The sequence below is a fragment of the Micropterus dolomieu genome, linkage group LG15 (assembly GCF_021292245.1).
Source record: "Micropterus dolomieu isolate WLL.071019.BEF.003 ecotype Adirondacks linkage group LG15, ASM2129224v1, whole genome shotgun sequence".
NCBI classification, from domain to species: Eukaryota; Metazoa; Chordata; class Actinopteri; order Centrarchiformes; family Centrarchidae; genus Micropterus; species Micropterus dolomieu.
The window spans coordinates 2,278,587-2,300,702 of record NC_060164.1 but is presented as its reverse complement, the minus strand read 5'-3'; the positions used below and the strand labels follow the sequence as shown (position 1 = coordinate 2,300,702).

At 41.9% G+C, this 22,116-nt stretch overlaps 1 protein-coding gene across 1 annotated transcript; it reads left to right on the top strand.

Annotated features, from left to right (window-relative positions):
• On the top strand, positions 1-21,034 carry slc1a4 (solute carrier family 1 member 4). The gene is made up of 8 exons (XM_046070762.1): positions 1-515; positions 8,121-8,163; positions 9,846-9,911; positions 16,738-16,904; positions 17,836-18,069; positions 19,230-19,424; positions 19,590-19,724; positions 20,499-21,034. The coding sequence occupies exons 1-8, from the start codon at positions 1-3 to the stop codon at positions 20,737-20,739; spliced, it is 1,596 nt and encodes a 531-aa protein (XP_045926718.1). The 3' UTR covers positions 20,740-21,034.
• Positions 21,035-22,116: the final 1,082 nt, after the last annotated feature.

The following is a 22,116-nucleotide window of genomic DNA, read 5'->3' as shown; positions in this document are numbered from 1 at the left end:
ATGGAGAAAAAGAGCGAGATCAACGGGCATGCCATGCCCAGCTCGGCCTCTACCGACCGGATCCTGGAGAAGAGGGCGCAGAGGAGCTTCAGGGAGAAGCTGGTGGAGTTTCTGAGAAAGAACCTGCTGGTGATCATGACGGTGTCCGGGGTGCTGGTGGGCGTCGGGCTCGGGATGATGGTCCGCAACATGAACCTGACCAAGGCGCAGATGACCTACTTCGCCTTCCCCGGAGAGATGCTCCTCCGGATGCTGAAGATGATCATCCTGCCCTTGGTCGTCTGCAGCCTCATATCCGGCGCCGCCAGCCTGGACACCCGCTCCCTGGGCAAGTTGGGGGGCATCGCGGTCGCCTACTTTCTTGTGACCACGCTGATCGCCTCGGGGATCGGGGTGGCCCTGGCCTTCATCATCAAACCCGGCGTGGGCGCAGGAGCCCTGAACACCAACAGCCTGGGACTGGAGAGCGTCAGCAGCAACAAGGAGACCACTGACTCGTTTTTAGACCTGGCCAGGTACTGTAGCAACACTTTCATTATGTTTTAACAATCTGAACATTTACATACTGATATGGAGGGCGCTGTTGAATGTGAAGCAGATTGGTGTGATATTGCAGTGGTCTTGAGGGGAATTGCGTGCCTCAGGCGCAGGGAACACTTGTTGATTAGCAGTGGCACAATCTAATTAAACACCCACGTTATTCTTTTTGATTGTCATAGACTTTATCTGTCTGACAACATGGTATAGTTTTTGCTTGTGCATCAGCATGTGTAGAGGATTATGCACTTGTGGATTTACGTTTCCCCTTCTAATTGATTAAAAAAGTTAACAATGAGTTCGTTGTGTAACTCAGCCTTGATTTGCAATTCAAATTGAGAGTGGTCAAACCGAAGTTAACCCAAGTTTGGGGTACTTTTTCAACTTCTATCCCCGCTACAATGTACTCACTCCACTAAATGTATTAGACAGCCACAGTTACTACTTACTTTGCACATTAAGCATTTACATAAAAACACATGACTATCTTATAAAATATCCCACATTGTTACAGATTAAATTACACAAAAGTACATAGAGCAGCTTTAATTAGCTCCAGCTTGACCAGCTCCAACAGTAAAATGCTGCATAATAATCTACTTTTAAGTGCATAATAAGTACTTTTACAAATAATACTTCTTCCATACCTTTACATAAGTAAGACTTTGAATTTAATTCTTTTGTTTATAACAGAGAAATTCTTACATTGTTGTAGCCTAATGCAACTTTTACACAAGTAAAGGATTGGAAGACTTCTTCCACCACTGAGTTCAGCATGTCGCCTAAGGCAATGAGTGCCGCTAAGGCTTTTCTTCTTGCTTTGTCACTCAAGTGGAAAAGGAAAAGGGGAAATGTATAGTGGATTTTTGCAGAGGCATGTTAAGATCTTGTGGTCTGATCAAGTGGGCAACCTAATATACGTATTTTTTACCTAATTTGGTTGCCAATTCTAAGAATTGTAGCTGTGTTCAAGTGTTTGGCAGCATTATACTTTTAGCAGCAGGGTAAGTGGGGTGCCGAGCCTCATCAATGCCTTTTAGTTGTTGTCATTATTACACAGCCAGGTTTTGTGTCCAAACAAGGTATTCTCCAAGCCCACTATATATCATTTTCCACATCAGTGGGTCCTAGACTGTAGTCTAAGGGCCTCTAGGTCTAGGATGGGACAGCAGTGGTTAGTGAGATGCTTCCAGAACAACCTCAACACTATGTTCAGTTAAAGTTAGCACAAGACCCTTCTTCTTTTGGCTGCTCCACATAGCAGGTCATCTGTTTCCAACCGGGCCCCGCCCAACAGGGCATGGAGATCTGATGATCCGCATATGATTTGGCATAGGTGTTTTACGCCGCATGCCCTCCCTGACGCAACTGTCCTCATTTATCTGGGCTTGGGACTGGCAATTAGGAATGCCCTGGCCTGTGCATCCCTAGTGGCCAGGGAGCAACCCGGGGTTTAGTGTCTTGCCCAAGGACACTTTGACGGTCTTTGTAGCAAACTCAATATTTTGGTACTGTACATACTGTTGGTGCTTTAAGCAGACTGACTTGAAGCTGATCTGATAGTATGGCTCGTTTCCAGTTCTACTGAAGCACTACATATCTCTCTGTGTGTGACATGATCTTATGTCTGTGGATTTAGTTGGTGACACTGAGGTGTCAGTTTCAGTGTCCTGTGATGGCCAAAAAGCTGTATAGATGATAGTCTATAAATAGCAGCATACTGGCCTTCAGTGATCCATACAGGAGGAGCCCTAATAATAAGTTCCCACAGTGTGAGGGAAAGCTGACAGCTGTTTAAAGAGAGAAGAGTATTTTGGGGAAGGGAAAGAGGTGGGGCGATAAACCCAGCAGCACTGTGTAGTACAAACTAAACACAGTCTGCTGCTGTCAGCACTTCTTATCACGATAGCAGGTGGACAGTCTGTTATTAGTCGTACACTGTGGATTCAGACTTTATATTTGTACTGGTGACCAGTTCTTCAAAACATTTCAGGAAGGACTAGGCCAGTACAGGATTTGAAAGCCATTTCTGATATATTCTTATTCCTAATGCTGATACATTTGGACTGAAGCTGACACTTTGGGGTGTTTTTAAATGGGATAATTTTCATTTGCAGAGGTTACATGTACAGTGCAGAGCGTGAAAGTGTTCAGCAGAACCTTAGATTTGAAATCTTACTGGACATGATGTTAAAGTCCAAATTCTGTCTTAAGCGGTTCCTCATTTTCTCTGTTAGGGGACAACTGGGATTTATATGGTTTCTCTGTCAGCACACTCTCAATACATGGACACACATGTCTCAGAATCTTTGAGCTTACTGAACGTCTCCAGCAGGAGGGTGAATCACGTTTAAAGGTTTGTATAACATAAGAAGAGGCATTTCACTCTCCTAAAAATATGTAACACTACATTTTTTTATTTTTTATTATTGAGGCAGTATCGTCTTTGTACCGGTTCATTTTTTAAAACAAACACAGTTTCACCTAAAACCAGTTAATTAATGTTTTAGCGGCAAGGGATGGCAATGTTGCTAGGTCAGTCCTCTACTTTGATCCACACTGAAAAATCTCAACAACTACTAGATTGATTGGCACCAATTTGTCTACAGACATTCATGGTTCTCAGATGATGTGTCTTGCTGACTTTGGTGAGCCCCTGATTTTTCCTCTTGCGCCATCTTGAGGTTGATATTTGTGGTTTTGATGTCTCGAGAAGTATTGGATTAGATTAGATTAGAGCCATTCAATTTGGGATGCACATTCATGTCATACACGGGATGAATTCTAACATTTTTAGTGATCCCCTGTCTTTTCATGCTGCGCCACCATCAGGTTCCAGTTTTAAGATGGCCAATGCTTCGGTCAACCAGTCCTCAAATCAAACGACAGAATACGTTGTTAAAGTAAGTAGCCAGCTACATTAAGGTTAGGGGACCATGGTTATAATAATAAAAGGCAAATGAAGCCCCATGTCTCCCATGTTAAAATTTGGTATCTGTACATCCAACCCGACCTCATCCCTACACAGACTTTGTTGCTGGATAACAATGTCGTTTTGGGGCATTGTTGACATGGCTTATGCTGCCATTCTTCATTTTACCTGCTAAACATTAGCATGTTAGCATTGTCACTGTGAGCATGTTAGCAGGCTGATATTAGCATTAAGCTCCAAATACTACTGTACACAAACATAAACAGTGTCAATAGCGTACCTGTAGACTGTTACCCGTGTTATATGAACCCGGGTATAACACCAATGTCACGTTTTGCTTCGTCTAGGCGCTGCAGGGTAATGTTTTCAGCATGCTCTCAATCTAACGTCAAGTTAGCAATAATATGCAAGGTCTGTTTTGAAAATAAAGCTTTTTAGAGATGTTAAGTTAGTGCACCACAATATTTCCAAATTTGTCGCACATCATGTCATCATCTTGTCTCATCATGTCAAAGTTGGCAGACATTTTGCTAACTATGAAGCAAAGCATTTCAAAACCAAATTAAGGATCACATTCAATAAAATTAAGTAATGGGAAATTAATTTCAGTTTTCTTACTTGTATTTCTGTTTGGAGAATGAATCTTAATTTGGAAATGTACCGAGCCAGTAGAGAACATCTGTCAACTGTTGCAGTAAGTGTTTGATTGAGAAAGACACCACAAAGTCAGAAATACTCCTGACCACATTAGCTGAACAACCCATTTCTGCTGCTTTTAAATTAAAAGGATCATGCACAGTGTTTGGGTTTGATTACTTAGGAAATCGAGTTGTTATGTAACAAAGCTTCATAAATCAGTCTACAGAGAGGAGGCAGTGGGGCTCAGGAGAGGCTCTGTGGGGAAAATATGCTAGCTCTGGTTTCCCAGGTTTAATCCAGATCCTTGCCTCAGTCATGTGATAGGATGACCACCTTCATGGAAAGAAGAAGAGTGTGAAGCCCTGTGTGGGTGAAAGAATTTTAATCAAACAATGGCATTTCTTAGCAGCGTTGGGAAAAAAAGATAAGTGAAGATATCGTGGCCACCTGCTATTATGGCCAGTGAAGCTGTCATATTTAACAGCTGAAGGAGCATTTGGCCGTGGACTGAAGGCCGAGTTAATGGGGGAGGTCATGAGGTTATTGCTTGGCTGTGGTCTGGCCATGGGAATAGATGTGAGCAAAGTCTGTATTTCTTTGCACAATACAGTGTGACCCCAGAGGATAAAGTTACAACAAACACAGACTAATACATGGAAAAGGCTTGCAAGCTTCCAGTAATCCCTGTATGCTTATCTTACAGTAGTAAAAATAAACTCAGCATGGTGCCTGAGTGTCAAGTAATACGTTTTCATAATAGATTAATAGTTGTAGAAAAATAGTATGATGTACATGGTGATGATTGTATATGGGGTTCATTGTGTGTCACAAATGTGCAGATTGCACTTCTTTCAGGTTTCACATTTCTTCCTACTTCTGTTTGATTCCTTATAAAGTTTAAGTTGTCGTCCAAAACTGTTGTTGTTGCTCTTGTGCTGCCCCCTCTCCTCTGCTGCTCTGCTCTCCTGTCCAACAAAAACAAGAAACACCTGAATGGTCAAATAATCAAGATTAATGTTACATTAACTAGACTAGATATGTGTTTGTATTGAGTTTCTTGAAAGCAAAGTCGCTTTCTACATGTTTATACTTGTTGAACAGGTGTATTGATTAACTATTGTCCTTTTTACTCGCAAAAGTTTTATTGCACTTACAGTAATGAGTGTAGTTGTCATTGTCGATCCTGCAATGTCACGCCTTCCCACTGGCTGTATGGGCAAGAGCTGTTTTAGTGGTGCGTACCTACTGTTTAAAGTGGACTGACATCTGCTGTTACTTTTGATGCTATGGACTTACACAAACAAGAGTCCAACAGCACAAGAAATGGCATGAGGCAAATATTTTAATGCAATGAAAACATTCCAAATAATTTTTTAGTCACACTGGCAACATGACTCTTGCTCCTCTCCCGCTTGACGCCTCTCCTGTCCATCCCTGAACCCACCATGTCTTCATTGTCCCCGGAGTCAGAGTCCTGGTCGTAGGCACTGTAAATCACCTTGGTATTGTATTCCCTGTAATCAAACTGGCCTGTTGGTCTCGGAGTTGGTCCCTGTTCAGTCCAGTTCTATTGTTCCTGCCTCAGTCAGCTAACAGGACTGCTAAGTTAGCAGCATGGCTAACTGAACTAACGGCGGTTAGCTGTATTTCTCACCTGATATGTGATACGCTGCCCCCTATTTTTTTGGAGTATGAATTTGACACGTCTCAATTTCTCCACAATGCACCTTTAACCTATAATCTAAACTTACCCTTACTCAATTATAAACTTAAACACTAAAACTAAATTAGACCTGTGTGAGATGAGAAATGTAATGTCTAAATGTTGAATTGGTTTTCATAAGGTAAACACACCTGCTTGGTTGGTTGTGTGGTGAAGAATACAATTGTTAACACAGAAAGAGGGATCTAGATGAAGGTTTCACCCAGGTAGCTTGCTTTGTTAATCTTGACCTTCGGTTAACCCTGATCTTTGATGCTATAGAATCTGGTCTAAAAGGAAATGGACCACGGTTCTTGATTCACACACTGCCAAAACTGTTTTCATGTCAATAACATGATCTATCATTCATTATAGAGTAAATATCTCATGTTAAGTATTACACTTCTGTGGGTAGTTATAGACAGTGACACACCAAATGTGCCCAAAACCCAATCTTCAAGTTACAAAACTGCAATAGATGATGTTCCATTACTTCTGGATGGATAGGTCAAACAAACACTGGACTTTCATCCAGGAGACCATGGTTCGTGTCCCCAAACCATGACCATATTTTTAGATCTTACCAAGTTCAACCAAACTTCTGCACCTTCTGCTTGGAACCTTCTTCAGAACTTGTTGAAACTGACTGCCTTTATTTCTTATACACAGTTTGTTTCAACTCTGAAGGATATGGAGCAGGTGAACATTGGTCATTGTTTATAAAGTTGTATTTGTATAAAGATTTTAATCTCAATGAGACTCACCTGGTTAAATAAAGGTTAAATAAATAAAAAACTTAAACAAACCGCTACCATTTCACGTAATTTACTTCACGTGTGTCACTGTGAGTCATTGGCCATCGACCTATTGTATCATTTAGGTATGGGGATGGGTTGCTTCCTGCGAAGCTGAAAATGCAACACAATTTATTGTTTTAAATAGAGGTGTTTAAACATGGCTAAAATAGAAACAACACCGACTAACTTCTTGAATGGTGAAAAAGACTACTGTTTATATGAAAACTATGGGTCCAAGGGTAAAATGTTCTCACTGGAAGAATGACAAAATAAAACATCCTCAGTGTGCTGTGGATGTACACCAATGGAGGAGGAGCTGCTCACATATGAAATAAATGAAAACCTATTGTGAATGATGGGAAATCAGTTTCAAGAAGCAAAAACATAAGTATTAAATCTTTGGAAAAACATTTAGTCGTCGCTTTGTCAAGTTAACGGTTAGTGTTACAACAGTAAGGTGTTGATTTTGCTAATTGCAAAAAGATACTAATTGCAACAAACTATTCTAAAACAACTGGTATATATGGTGTACAATTGCTATAGGGGAGTGCATGCAACCTGACAGGAAGGCTGGCAATGAAACAAATATTACCTCTTATGTTTTATGTTTTTAGAGTTAAAAAACATTCAAGTATGTCGGCCTTTGGCTCCTCCACACAAGCATTTGAGTATAATCTAAATATAATAAGAGTAAGTTTGGGGTACGACGACTTATGACTTAAAATTAACATGGGAAGTTATTTATACTAGGCGACTAGAATAATCTTAAAAGAGAAATAAAGACTATCTAAGGCTGAATGCCAACAAGTGATTGTTTATCAGGGCCTTCTAGAAAGACCCATATGAGGGTTTTCTGAGCTAATTGTGCAGCTGTTTTTCTTTTTTCCAGTCTTGTGTATGTGTTTATGACTGGTAATTTAAACATATTAAACAATTATGTAAAATAAAAGTTAGTGGCATTTTATTTCTAAAATTTTAAAATATACAGGCCATAACCAAACACTGTAATCTGTTGATAGGCTACCGGACAACACATGACTAAACTAAGTGTCATCATTCATTTTTATGAAAGATATATCTTTGTTCTCTGTAATCTCTGACTATCATATAAAGGCAAAATGAAGAGTAAATGAATACAATGAAACCTCCAGGAATATCTTATTCCAGTAAAGACCCTGGTGATTTGTTTTAACAAAAGATGAACCAGACAGTAGATCAGTGCCGTAACAACTGCTCTGTCAGGGAATTTAGGCAACAGTGGACTTGATGGAAGATTCTGGGAAAATAGCCAGTGCATGGAGTGTGTGATGACAAACCAATCCTGTGAACAATTTATCATTCAGATAAGTTAACCACACAGGTTTGAAAGACTTTCTGAGGCTAGCTGTTTGTTTTTTTTAATAACAAACCACAGGCTTAAATATTGCCCGAATTTCTGGTCAGTTACATGAAATCAAACAGCAGTAACTGTCGTTTTCTGTGGATCTAATTTGTTTTTCTCTTCCTTTCTCAGGAATTTATTCCCAGCGAACTTGGTAGCTGCTGCTTTCCGTTCTGTGAGTGCCAGCACTTCACCACACCACATAGTCCTCACTATTTCACCCCAACCCTTTTTATTCCCATGTTCTGTCTGTTTTTCCTGACCACCCGTGTCTTGTGTGGATTGTTCATCAGAATTTATTTCACCAACCACGCGGATGCCACTCCACATTCATTTACAGCGGCTGTAAATCCTGGCTGTAGGGCTGAGGCCCGCATAATGCCCCTTAATGAGGAGACATTAAGAATAGAGATCGCTGCTCTCCCCTGCTCGCCGTAACGCCTCTTTTCCTGCTCCCTTACCAGCCGTTACCATGGCGAAGACCATTCCATTCCAGCCAGCCTAGCAACCCACCTCGCCTCGGTGCTCTTGAGCGTGGCCCGCTCCACTTCCAAGAATTATGATTGTCTATTACGGCTAAAATAAGACCCAGGAAAGTTCAATATTTGGGGATGCGGGGATACAAAATGGCTTCTCACGACAGTAAATGGAGTTTCAAAGTACAGCCAGGTCATAGAGTTCAAAATTCACCCCCACCCAGCCTATGCTGTTGCAGGGCCCCTGTGGAATGGGTCCAACTGTGGCTTAAACTAAAACAGCAAAGGAGAGGGGAGATTTGCACAAAATGACAAGCAGCTAGATGCTTAAACAGACATTTAAATAATTGAAGTGTAAGACTTAGTTTATGGGAGACTAGTAGTTTTGGGACTACAGCCATGTACTGTATGTCACTGCATGTACATGTATGATGCAGGTTTCAACAACCTAAAGCCTCTTTTAAAGTCCATAAAGAACCTTTATCCTATAAGTCTGTATATGTCTCCTTCACTGCTGAAAGACTGTCTGAACTTCAGCGGACAACATCAAACTGGCCTCTAACTCCATGCACACGCTGCACTCCTTGGAAGAACAATGAACAGACATTGTTCTTAAGTAGGCTAGTGTCATTTTCAGTTGTCTTCCATCATTTTCACACCTTTTTCACCATTCATCTGAAAAAACACTCACAAACAATATAAATATGAGAAGAGTTACATACTGTAACTATTTCTTGGCGACGACCAGGAGCCGTAACTTCCCAGAGTCTTGACGTCCTTGTGAGTTTGCCAGGCAACTAGCAGAAACGCTGCATTGAAGAGCTGGGCATCAAGAAGTAGTTACACAATGTAACTGTCACTAAAACCTCCAATTCATATATTTACATTTCAGGCTTTGTGGCATTGTTTCCATTGTTTCGGACGTGACATTGAAATCGATCTCCTCATCTTACGCTCAGCAAAAAAAAAGGAAATGAATGGATCTTCCAAAATTTTAAACTATCCCTTAAAGCACCTTCACATGCACACAAGCTTTCCAATAACGTAGGACTTTATTTTATTTAGGATAACATAAGTAACATAGAGAAAACTAGTTATTCAGCTCCCCTTTCTTCTAAGGTGTCTTTCTGCTTGCCTGCATAAGTGCAGCTTTGGTCGACCGACTTTTGGAATACTCCAGAAACCAGATCATACCTGGGATACTAGTGTGCATGTAAAACTTCAGTTTACACATTTACGTGTACTTTATATGAATCCTTATAGTTGTTGCATGTTGACACTGTAACTACACGTTTCAGCACTAGAATGCACTTAACAAAAATGTATGACTGAACAGCAACAACAAAATTAACTGCAAGTTTTCCTTTCCTTTACGTTGCAGTATGCCACTGGCTACAAGATGGTTGCTGTAGGGAACGACACCAATGGGACCACCCTCTATCAAAAGGTATAAACACTAAGCATCCTGTGCACATTCACGCACACATGTGATACATGTGCAAAATGCTAAACATTGCACCTTTGAAGGAAAAGTCTAACAATCTCTCAATTTTAAATTAAAACCAGGAGTTACTCTTGAGAACATGTTTACTTTGAGCGTTTTTTTGTGTGTATGTGAGTCAATGGGTATGGGTATGTGAGTATGGGTACAAGCTCACTAAATAAGCACTATGTGAGAGACTGATGGATTACTTTGTTTAGTGAGAATTGGTTCAAGGATGACAGGTCCGCTGGTGCCAAATAACCATGAGATCCCTAGGTTTCAGAAGTCACGAACACTTACTTACACTATGTGTCAATTCAAAGAATAATTTCACGACACTACAATCTTATTTTAAATAGCTCAATAAATCATTAAAATGCATTTTAAACCAGTGAAGGTACAACACTGAAGAGAAAAAAAAAGGAGGGAGAAGCTGAACTATGATGGACAAATACATTTATTTGCTCTGCTCCTAAAAGTGAGGGCAAGCGCAAACATGCAAAGAGCAAATATCAGCTGATGAAATCTTATGTAGCCTGCAGAGTTTATCTCAAACACACTTTTTGTTTATTCAGCGTTTATCACCAAAAAGCATTTTAAGCTTAACACACATAATAGAATATATTCCATTTTTTCTGTGTCTGTCTTAATACAATACCCACATATCATATACAGCCCCCTCCAAAAGTATTGGAAGGCAAAGTCCTTTGTTTTTGTTGTTTGTCTTTGTCCTTTGTTGTTCAGTCATTGTGACATTTGGGTTTAAGATCAAAAGATGAGTATGAGACAAGAGTTCAGAATTTCAGCTTTTATTTCCTGGTATTCACATCTAGATGTGTTAAACAACTATTAGACCACAACATTCTTAGGTGAGCAAAAGTAATGGAACAAATAATCTTTAATAGTAAATAACATTTAATATTGGGTGGCAGAACCCTTGCTTGTAATAACTGCCTCAAACCTGCGACCCATCGACATCACCAAACTGTTGCCTTCTTCATTTGTGATGCTATTCCAGGCTTTTATCGCAGCTTCTTTCAGTTCTTGTTTGTTTCGGGGTGTTTCTCCCTCCAGTCTCCTCTTAAGGAGGTGAAATGCAGCTCTGTTGGGATAAGGTCTGCTGATTGACTTGGCCAGTCTAAAACCTTCCACTTTTTCCCCCTGATGAAGTCCTTTGTTTTGTTGCCAGTGTGCTTTGGCTCATTGTGCTGCTGCATGATAAACTTCCTCTCCATTAGTTTCAATGCATTTCTTCGAAAATTGGCAGACAAAGTGTTTCTGTCCACTTCTGAATTCATTCTGGTGCTAATATCATCTATAAATATCTATGAGCCTGTTCCAGAAGCAGCCATGCACGCCCCCAAACCATGACATTACCTCCACCATGCTTCACAGATGAGCTTGTACGCTTCGGATCATAAGCAGTTCCTTTCTTTCTCCACACTTTGGCCTTTCCATCACTGCATCAGCATTAATCTTGGCCTTCTTCCTGCTGATGAGTGGTTTGCATCTTGTGGTGTGGCTTCTATGTTTCTGCTCTCTGACTCTTCTTCCAACAATGGATTGTGATACCTTCACCCCTGCACTGTGGAGGTCGTTGCTGATGTCACTTACTGATGTTTTGGAGGTTTTCTTCACAGCTCTCACCATATTTCTGTCATCAACTACTGTTGTTTTCCTTGGCCGACCTGTTGGACTGTTGGACGTCTGTTGCTCAGTACACCAGTAGTTTCTTTCTTTTTCAGGACATTCTATAATGTTGTGCTTGCTGTGTCCAATGTTTGTCCAATGGCTCTGGTCGATTTTCCTTCTTTTCTCAGCTTGACAGTGGCTTGCTTTTCTCCCATAGACAGCTCTCTGCTCTTCATGTTGGTTTATCCTCTTTAACAGGAAATGCAGTCTTTATAGGTTTGAACCAAGTCAACACCTGGGCAACAAGAAACATCTGTCAGTCACATGTTCCAATAGTTTTGCTCACTTCAAAAAAGGGTGGGTTCAAACAAACGGTGGTATATCCTGAGTTGTTTAACCCATCTAGATTTGAATACCAGGAAATAAAAGCTGAAATTGTGAACTCTTGTCTCATACTCATCTTTTGATCTTAAACCCAAATGTCTTCAGTGAAAAACAAAAACCAAGGAATTTGCCTTACCGTTCCAATACTTTTGGAGGGGACTGTAGATGTTGGAAGAGTAATCATTCCCTCTGTCCACACTTGCCATGACCAGGTCCCTTCATAGTGACACTACATAAGAAATGGGCTACACAATCCACAGGCCATGTTCAATGTAAAACTACACTATAAAATAAAGATAACATGCTTAGCCTTGTTCGGTTGTCCAGGCAACAAACCATATATCACTAACAGGATGAACAGTATCCCTCCACCGCAGCTTAGCAAGGACACAAAGACTGCAATTTTTAGAGATAACGACTTAATTTGACCAACTCAAACTGACAAAACCTCACAGAAGCTTCAGCAGCGTCATTCTGTTGTTTCATGCTTACAATTGAGCGAAAAGTTTGGTCCCGTGCTATTTGGCATGCAGTAGCAATCAGCTAAACAATGGCTTAAACTAATTAAAAACTAATTTTACTAATAAACTTTCACCTGAGGGCAACGTCATGGACACCTCTGGGGAAAGACTTTCCAAAAGTATGCATCATTATCCTCACTTGTTTCTTTCTTTGTGTCTTGTCCTTTTTATGATGGTGGGCTTTTCACACTGCTTTTGAATATGGCTATTTGGAACAGGCATACACTTTAGCATTCAGTGTCCATTCTGGTCCGTGTCCAGACAACATGGTCCATTTGAAGCATACGGAAACCTCTAAATCCCTGGTGGGTTTGATGGTGCTTGCTTCAGAAATGGCGAATGAGTCCAGCTTTCTCTGGGTAGTGATTCTACTTTACTTACTTAAGTTTCTGTTTTTGTTGTGTGATGAGCGTTCAGTCAGTCAAGAGTGTTGGCCAGTGGACAGGTTAGCTTGAACCACCAGATATCCTGCGAGGGCCAGTGAGGAAGATAAAGTGTTTGTCTAAACAGGGAACAAACACAGCCTGGCACAAGGCTGGTTGCAGATTTTGAGATTGCCGTAACCGATTGCCGTGGATGAAAACGTTTAAAATAGTAGCACAAAAGGTTTTTTTAGCATTCTACCACAGCAGCACCATTTTAACTGCTACAAAGAACCATTATTAAGTTCTCTGCAGCACTGCACTCAAATGGTTCAACACAATAGATACTAAAGAACATTTGAATGTGTAAAAAGCTCTATAACACCAGTTTTGAAATAACTTGTATGACTGACGTCCTGTCCCGTAAGTCAGAGTTTCCATTTGATCTAATATGCTACATTTTGAACATACAGTAATAGTCTTTTGAATCCAACTATTTCTCTCCAGTGGCCATGACTTGCCTCCACTGATCCAGTATAAGGGAACAGTTGGAGGATCAGATCATGGCATTGGTCCATGGTATTTGTCTTGTCATGGGTCATGGTGGACAGTCCCCCCAGTGCCAGGGGATGAAGCTGGTGTAGCTGTGGGAGAGCTCAGGACAATGGAAGGGGATTGAGCTCAGGATTTGTCCCTGTCTTTATTCGTTATCCATCATCCAGCTCACTGAATCCTCAAACTGCCTCCAGACCTATGCACCCGCGAAACCTCCGTAGCAAGAGTTGTGATAGAAACTACTTAAATACAGCACCATTGCTTGACCAGCTTCCACCTCCATAATGAAAGGCTACAAATGAGGTCCAAGTTTAAGCTTACAGTATGTGACCAACACTGAACAACTGCTGTTGTGTTTCATGACCTAAGAAACCGATCTTGTTTGATCAACATACATTTTTTGGCCATACTATCAGGGGGATCATGGGTCAGTGCAAAAGTCGTGTTTGTCCACCATTTTGGTACAGACTGAAATATTTCAACAAATAATGAAGGATTGCTACTGAACTTTGTACAGATATTCATGGACTTCAGTGATCCTCTGACCTTTCCTCTAGCACCTAGTGAGACTGGCATCTTGGACTGGAGTAAGATGTCTTGGCAACTGTCAGTACAGTAACTCAATAATGAATGGAGCAGGGCCGAGGGTAATCCTCCATGTGGCTGGTCGGTGTGGTGACACATGACCGGCATATAGAGGCATGGAGGAATCGTTTCTGACCGCATGCAATAATCAAAGCTGGATGCTGGCTTGAGACTTCCGTTGCTCAACATAAAAATCAGGTGGGGACTGGAGAGAAATGCAGGGCTTTTAAGGCAGTGCTGATAGGCATGATGAAAAACAGGTGTGTCAATCAGTCTGCCAAACAGGTTAGTGCACGCATCGGCAAGGACCCACCATGGTCACACCTACTGTTGCTCTCTGCGTGGAGAGGAGAAGTAAAAAGGAGAGAAAGACAGAGCGACAGAAAACGAAACTAACCAGCCATTCACATACACACAAAAGAAAACACAAACAAAAACACAAACACCCGTAAAACCATAGCCACAACCAAATCATGGTTGTGCTATCGTGACAAAATGTGAGCATGCTAACATTAATACCACTTAATAAAGGCAGCACCTTTAATAAATAAGTCAAAATCGAAATAAGTAAAACTAAATTAAGTAGCGTTAACACATTAATTGGTACAAAAGATGAAGTAAAGGGATAGCACTCAACTTCAAGGTATCAGAAATAATATCAGTGTTCGAACTAAATAACAGAATTTATTAAATTTAATTTAACTTTGGCACAACCCCTAAAAAAGGAAAACTGTTAATTAATTAATTCAGTCTCAATTCTGGAAGTTGCTACTACGTTTTTGACTCGTGAGTGACAGTTACAATTCATACACAGACCACATAATCAGCTTCATTGAAGGAATAAATTAAAAAAGGAAAGTTTCACCTTGTGGTTATGGGAGAAAGTTGCTTTTGGGAGAGGAGTGAGACACAGCCTCGATTCTCGTGTGGGCCAGCTTGTTGGATCTCTTGGGCATCCTCGGGTGTGATCAGTCCCATTTGGCGACTAAGCTTGAGTCGGCAGCAGGCTGATAACATCTTCGGAAAACCCAACATGGGCTTGCTGGAGATGTGGAAATAGCATTTGCCAGAGTTTGCCAGAGTTGGTCACATGTTAGAAACACAGGCGTTGAACAGCTAGACTGGAGCATAGCAAACGAAATAGTAAAATAAAATCAGCACATGTATCAGGTAGGGGCTGAGCGCAGTAGAAGGGAAACAGAAGTGTGGACCGACGGTAGGGCAGAGAGGGGCCAGGGGGCCTCAGGCGGGCAGCCCGAAGGCAGAGCAGATAGGGAACAGGGCACCTCAGGTTGGCGGCCTGAAGGCAGGGCAGAGAGGAACCAGGAGACTTCAGGGGAACAGAACAGTTCGGGAGGTAGACCCGGAGGTCGATCCAATGGGCCAAGTAGACAGGGGGGCAGAGCAGTTCGGAGGGGAGACCCGGAGGTCGACCCAACAGACAGAGCAGATCAGGGGGTCGGCAGGACGGCCAACTGTAAGGGCGGAAACCCTCTGGAGGCCGAGCACGAGGTTGACGGCGAGGACTGGAACTCTCTGGAGGCTGGCGGTGGAGGCAAAACCCCTCTGGAGGCTGGCAGCGAAGACGGAACAGCTCTGGAGGCCTTGCAGGGCTGAAGTCCAGCAGCGAAGCAGCACAACAGGAAACCAGGGACAGGAATCCCGGCCTAAGGACCGGCAGCAGGGTACTGGAACCCATGGACTAGACAACTAGGCTGGAGACCAGGGACTGGACTCAGGGAGCTGGCATCGACTGGACCACCAACGGAGCTGATGTCGGTTGGTCCTCCGACGGGGCACGAGGAGCCGAAGTTGGCTGGACCACCAACGAAGCTAATGTTGGTCGGTCCTCCCACAGGGCACGAGGGGCAGGAGTCGGCTGGACCACCAACAGAGCTGATGTCAATCGGTCCTCCGACAGGGCACTAGGGGCAGACGTCAGCTGGACCACCAAGGGAGCTGGAATCGGTGGCTCCACCGACTGAGAATCAGCCTGGACAGGAACCACCGCAGTGGCGCTGGGCAATACAGTCTCTTGCGGGTTAACCAACTGTGGTGCTGGAGGTCTGGGCCGTAGAGATATCTGATGAGTCCATTGTAGGTGGTGTCGTACTATCACGTAGGGGAGTGCAGTAGTAGGGAAACAAGTGTGGACGCAAAATGCAGACACTAAACAAGGCTGGATCAGATTGCAGGTTTATTCAAACTAAGGAAGTCACTTACAGGCATGCCCAAAACAAAAGCAGAGTACAGAATCCAAACACTGGTTAATCCAACAAAAGGCTAGGTAATCCAAACACAAGGGAACAATCCAAAAATCCAGGGAAACAGAGCACAAGGCAGAACTCTCAACATATGATGACACCACAAGGACAGGACACAACTGAGGGCAATATATGCACGGGCACACCACACACCCAAGCAGGCAGGGCTATTAAACACAGGTGAGACACATTAGGAATCAAGGTAGACAGGAAACAAAGTTAGACAAAAAAAATTACAAAATAAAACAGGAAGTAAAGCTACAGACAATACACAAGGCTATATGTAACTAAATACAACAGAAAACAAGGGTGCAATGCCCAACTAACAAACCTAAACATGAACAGAGAGGCAATGGGTATTTCTGGAGGCCCTTTCCCATGTTTTTTATTTTTATTTTAACCAACCAGAGGGTTCTTCAAAGCTCTCTTTCCCACAATCTCTTCACTATGTTCTGTCTCTACAGTCTGACTCTGCTGTGTGTTTTAGGTGCCTGTTGGTACAGAAATAGATGGCATGAACATCCTGGGTCTGGTGTTATTTGCCATGGTGTTTGGCGTGGCACTGAGGAAGCTGGGAGATGAGGGGGAGGAACTAATTCGTTTCTTCAATGCTTTCAACGAGGCCACCATGGTGCTGGTGTCTTGGATCATGTGGTGAGTACAGCTGGATGCATATGGGTTTTAAAAGTGGTATTGATAGTGGTGTATTCGAACTGCATCAGGTGATCCTTTGTGACAATACTCAATAGGTCAAGGATCGAGAATATCTTTACTGTCCCTGAGGTGCAATTTGTTGTACAGTCAGAAAACAACCATCAAACAAGCAATATATGAATAGGCAAAAAATAAATATGACAAAAGAAATTACACTAGGGACCACTGTTAAAATAAAATAACCAACAATTAAAATAGAATCACATTGAATTATTTAAAAGGCCAGTGACAGCTGGGACAAATACAATTTTGGTGTCCTGTATCTACGGCCTGAAAGAAGCAAATTGAACTCTTTATACAGAGGATGGCTAGGATCAGCCAGGATTGAATGGTCCTTCTTCAAAGTCCTAACCTTATATAAATGTGGAAGGTTGTTCAGAGCTGTGCTTGCAATTTCCCCGCACACTTTGACCAAGCCTTGTCGAGAATGTAAAACAAGAATAAGAATTTTTTTTTTTTTTGTAAAAGTGGTATCAACATTAAAACTCAGAAGCTTACAATAAAAATGCATGCGATGACGAGCCTACACACAGCTAGTCATTAATAGCAATCCAAAATAGCAGTCCAAAGGGGACAATGTACACCACTCCGCAAATGCCGCTACAGGGCCATGATCAGGATCGTCACTGCTCATGAGGGACAAAATCACTGAGTCGTCAGTAAACTTAAAGATATGACACATATTGGCTTTGACACTCACTGTTGTACAGCACATATAAAAGAGGCCAAAGGACGCAACCCTGTGCAGTAGGTCAGGATGAAAAGGAAACTGACTATACCAACCGTTTGTTGATGTTGTCGTTCTACATTCCAATTGCATTCCTTTTGCTTTTTTCTTTCCTGGTAAATTCTTTCCTCTTGTGTCTCTCAGGTATGTCCCTTTTGGCATCATGTTCCTTGTGGGAAGTAAGATTGTAGAGATGGAGGATGTGATTCTTCTGGTTACTAGTCTGGGAAAGTACATCTTTGCTTCAATCCTGGGCCACATTATCCACGGAGGCATCGTCCTGCCCCTCATCTACTTCGCCTTCACGCGCAAGAACCCCTTCAGTTTCCTGGCAGGCCTTATCACGCCTTTCACCACTGCCTTCGCCACCTGCTCCAGGTATACAGTCACATTAGAAAGATGTTTAAGATGGGTTTGAAATGAAATGAGGGGTAGTAGCAATGCACAGCAGTAGTAAGGCACAAGTAAAACGTTTCACCCTTTTAGCTTTGTCTTTAGATTTACTCTTGACATCCTGCCCTTTCTTGTAGCTAGTTCCACTATCTGGGGGGAAAGTTGTCAAGTTGCACTCAAGATCAAAATCTAGCAGGTTGAAATGATAAAATGAAATTTAATAATGAGCTGTTTATTACTAACACGGCAACCTTATCAAGCCCAGTTGAACAGCTACTGTTAAATCAGACATGAGTAAAACAGATGTTACACGTCTTCCAAATGTTATTCTTGAGTTGAGAAACAAGCAACAGACATCCATTCACAGCAGGTGTACCGAGATAGACTGGGCGCTGCCTGATGACGTTTCTCTCGTATCTAGGCAACACAGTATCTTAGTATCTTAAAGGCACACTTTACAATTTTGGCTGTGTAGGATGATATTCTCAACAGACATTTCTGTCCATTGATTGGATTTGTTATACAATATTTTCATAATGATGTTCGGACATTTAGTCAGATGTTAAGTGGCACATAAACAGTGTATAAACAGGTTCTCAAATACTTGCAAGGATTAAAACTGTCTTTTCATATTACACAAACTGAAATAGTTGGTGGGACCCGTTTTTTCTGCATAGAGAATTATGAGGCCAGTGAAATATCATCCCACCTCAAGCTCTTGGCAAAACTCTGATAGGTGTCTTCATGTCAAACACTATTTTCTTGTAAGCGTTGATGTGGTGACGCTGTATCGTAATCAGCACATCGCTCTGGGAAAGACGTTGCCAAAAAAAGAAAAGAGCCGCCTCTTTGGCTGGACGGCTTTTCAAAGTGAACATGCCTGACAGCGTTTCTATGTCTTAACTGCACAAAAGACACATAAAATAATCACTACTCTTCCCTGCCATTGAATGTTTAGTATAGCTGTTTTATACATATTACCAGAAGGTGTTTTTTTAATACAGTTCAAACAGAAGATAACATTAGTTCATTACAATACCTACATTTGAGAACATGACTGATTAGTATTATTTCACCTGAATGGCTGATAAAGATGATATGATGAAAATAATTATGCTCCATCATCTCTCTCTTTTTCTCACCAGTTCAGCAACTCTTCCGTCTATGATAAAATGTGTGGAGGAGAACAACGGCGTGGACAAACGCATCAGCCGCTTCATCCTTCCCATCGGGGCCACTGTTAACATGGATGGGGCGGCCATATTCCAGTGCATCGCCGCTGTCTTCATCGCTCAGCTCAACAATGCTGAGCTGAACGCTGGACAGATCTTCACCATCCTGTGAGTACAGCGGATCATTAAACATTTTCTTCCATTTGCTCAATATAACTATGAATTGACACACACAAAAATCATCAGCTTTGTTCTCACATTTGCCAGCAAGTTAAAGAATCATATTAATTTAATCTAATCCACATGGATATTTTATTATTTTATTATTTATAGGGTGACAGCCACAGCCTCAAGTGTCGGTGCGGCAGGTATCCCAGCAGGCGGCATCATTACCATAGCAATCATCCTGGAAGCCATCGGCCTGCCGACCAACGACCTGTCCCTCATGCTGGCTGTTGACTGGATTGTGTGAGTAAAGCCTGTGAACCCACTGACACACATCTGATCATGTCTGGACACACGTTTCCAACGTTACAGTAAGAAAATATGACTAGGGTTTCCCGACTGGTGGGCTGGCAGGAAGAAACGAAGGGAAAGGGTTTGTTGAACATTTTGTTGTATTCTCCCAAGCCACATTTGTTTGGCGGTATCAGAGCAAACACACACAGCAGCAGGTTAAAAATGAGTTCACCTACATAAATGCTTTACATCCGAAAGAGCATTCCTAATTCAGAATACAGGTCCCGGGTCCCAGATCACCACTCTGAAACTCTTGCTCCAGTCCATGTTGCCAAGCTGGTCGGCAACATGTACAGCTGAACCGAAGCCGTGTTTACAGGCTTCTCACTGACCCGCCCTTCTCTGCTTCTGATTGGCTAGTAGTCCTTAACTAGGAACTGAGCATGTGCAACTCCCAACGAAGATCATTTAGAGACAAGATGTATCACTCCATAGCTAAAACGAAGCCTTCAACACAGGGTGAAAAGAGGAGCTGCAGCAATGTGCAGTATGACAAACAATATGGTGCTTTGTGAAAATTAAACCATGTAAACCTGTTCTGGTACAACCCCTAAATAAGATTTTGAACCTGAAAATGAGCAGAATACCACCTCTTTAAATTATTCTACCTGATGAAAGATAACTCAAAAGGTCAGAACTAACGTCAACCATGTAATCTAATATCGATGTCTGCTGAAAGTAGACTCAGGCCTCAGCTGTCTCTTACATCCATTTTGCTTACAGGGATCGTACCACCACAGTGGTGAATGTGGAGGGCGACGCTCTGGGAGCTGGAATCCTCCACCACATCAACCAGCGGGAGATGAAGAAGCAGCAGGAGCAGCAGCAGCAGGAAGGGGAACTGGCCGAAGTCCGAGTGGAGGCGGTGGCCAATGTCCACGCGGAGGAGGAGACCTCGCCGCTCGTCACGCACCAAACCAAAGCCTTAGATGCCATGCCAGAAGCTATCGAGTCTGTCCTGTGAACTCAGCAAGACTTTTTTTCTTGCTCCCTGACCTTTGGATACTTCTGACGTTGCTGCTGACACCATTCTGACTTAGTGTCCATTCAAAAAACAAGTTCACTGATGGTTTCACTTGTGAGGAGAAGTCCCATCCTAACCGTGCAGAGCACTGACAGTCTACAGTACACCTAGTGCTTCTGTTGTGCTTTTGTAATTTGGTCACATGGGCTTGTGCCTCAATAACTGGGTTTCCATCGAAGCATTTTAATCCAAATTAGGATATGATGAATTTAACAATTATTGATTTTGAAAAAAAATTCCCTAATCTAGCTAAAAAGTAAAATTTTATTATTATTATTGTATTTTCAAACATTTTGATTAAAGCATTTTGCGATAAACAGTGTTAGAAACACACTTTGTGTAAAATGTCCTCAAAACATTCCCATAAATGTTGTAGCTGTGTTTTTCTCATGTACTGTATGAGACGCTCACAGCCATTGGTTTGTGCATTGGAACATCATCAAGTACATTTTGTTCTTTGATATCTTCAGACAGCAAATACAATGACCAACACTAACTATAGATCACTAACAACTTGCCAACTGCTGCCATGTCAAAGTGTCTAAATGCTTGACAGCGTCTGTCCTAACTTAATTACACGTTTGGGATACCTGTTCAATCACTTCAACTCAGTTGTTGAAAAGGATGTTTTTGCATTTTTTTTTTGTTCAGCTCATTTGCTTTACGTTCTTAGGAAACAGCAAATTCTGTCTTTCAAAGTCAACTCAGATTGAAAAGGGGACTGTGTGGTCCCAGGTTTGTCATAAGTGGTTTGTTTACAAGATGTGCCCAGAGTTTTGTTTGCTGACCGTCTGCAGACAATGTCAAATATTAACCCTTGAAATGACAGGTCAAGAATTTGACCTATTTTTAAACAAGTCTCATGCAACCTTTAGCTAGTGACAAACACTATGGTAAAGCATTTTGAATGTTTGAACATTTGACGTAGTGTGTTTATATACATACCATTGTGTGGTGTGAGAAAACCCATTGATACCTGTTTTAACCCCTGACTAATCCTATTTATCCCTGAGTAAACAGAACCTTGGGGTTAATGTTCTCTAAATCCACGATCCTCTAACTTAATACCATGGGGAAATACCTCATAAAAAGCCAATTGCAGGTACATAATTTTACCTGCGTTTGTTTCCTAGATGATATCAGCATTTTCCAAGGACGTTCCTCTAATTTTGCAGTTACCAGCGGTAACTATATACCAACTATATACCAGCGGTATATAGTTGCTTTACAAATTTGCTCCTGGAGTCTGTGTACTAATAATGGCTACACACTGAATACACTCAGATTGCTAACTCTCAAAAGCTGCATTTATGCATC

Excerpts from the sequence above, each read along its gene's own strand:
- slc1a4 (XM_046070762.1), top strand. The coding sequence starts at position 1 with ATGGAGAAAAAGAGCGAGATCAACGGGCATGCCATGCCCAGCTCGGCC. Across the intron at positions 16,905-17,835 it reads CTGGTGTCTTGGATCATGTG|GTATGTCCCTTTTGGCATCA; the intron begins GTGAGTACAGCT and ends TGTGTCTCTCAG. Across the intron at positions 18,070-19,229 it reads GCCTTCGCCACCTGCTCCAG|TTCAGCAACTCTTCCGTCTA; the intron begins GTATACAGTCAC and ends TTTTCTCACCAG.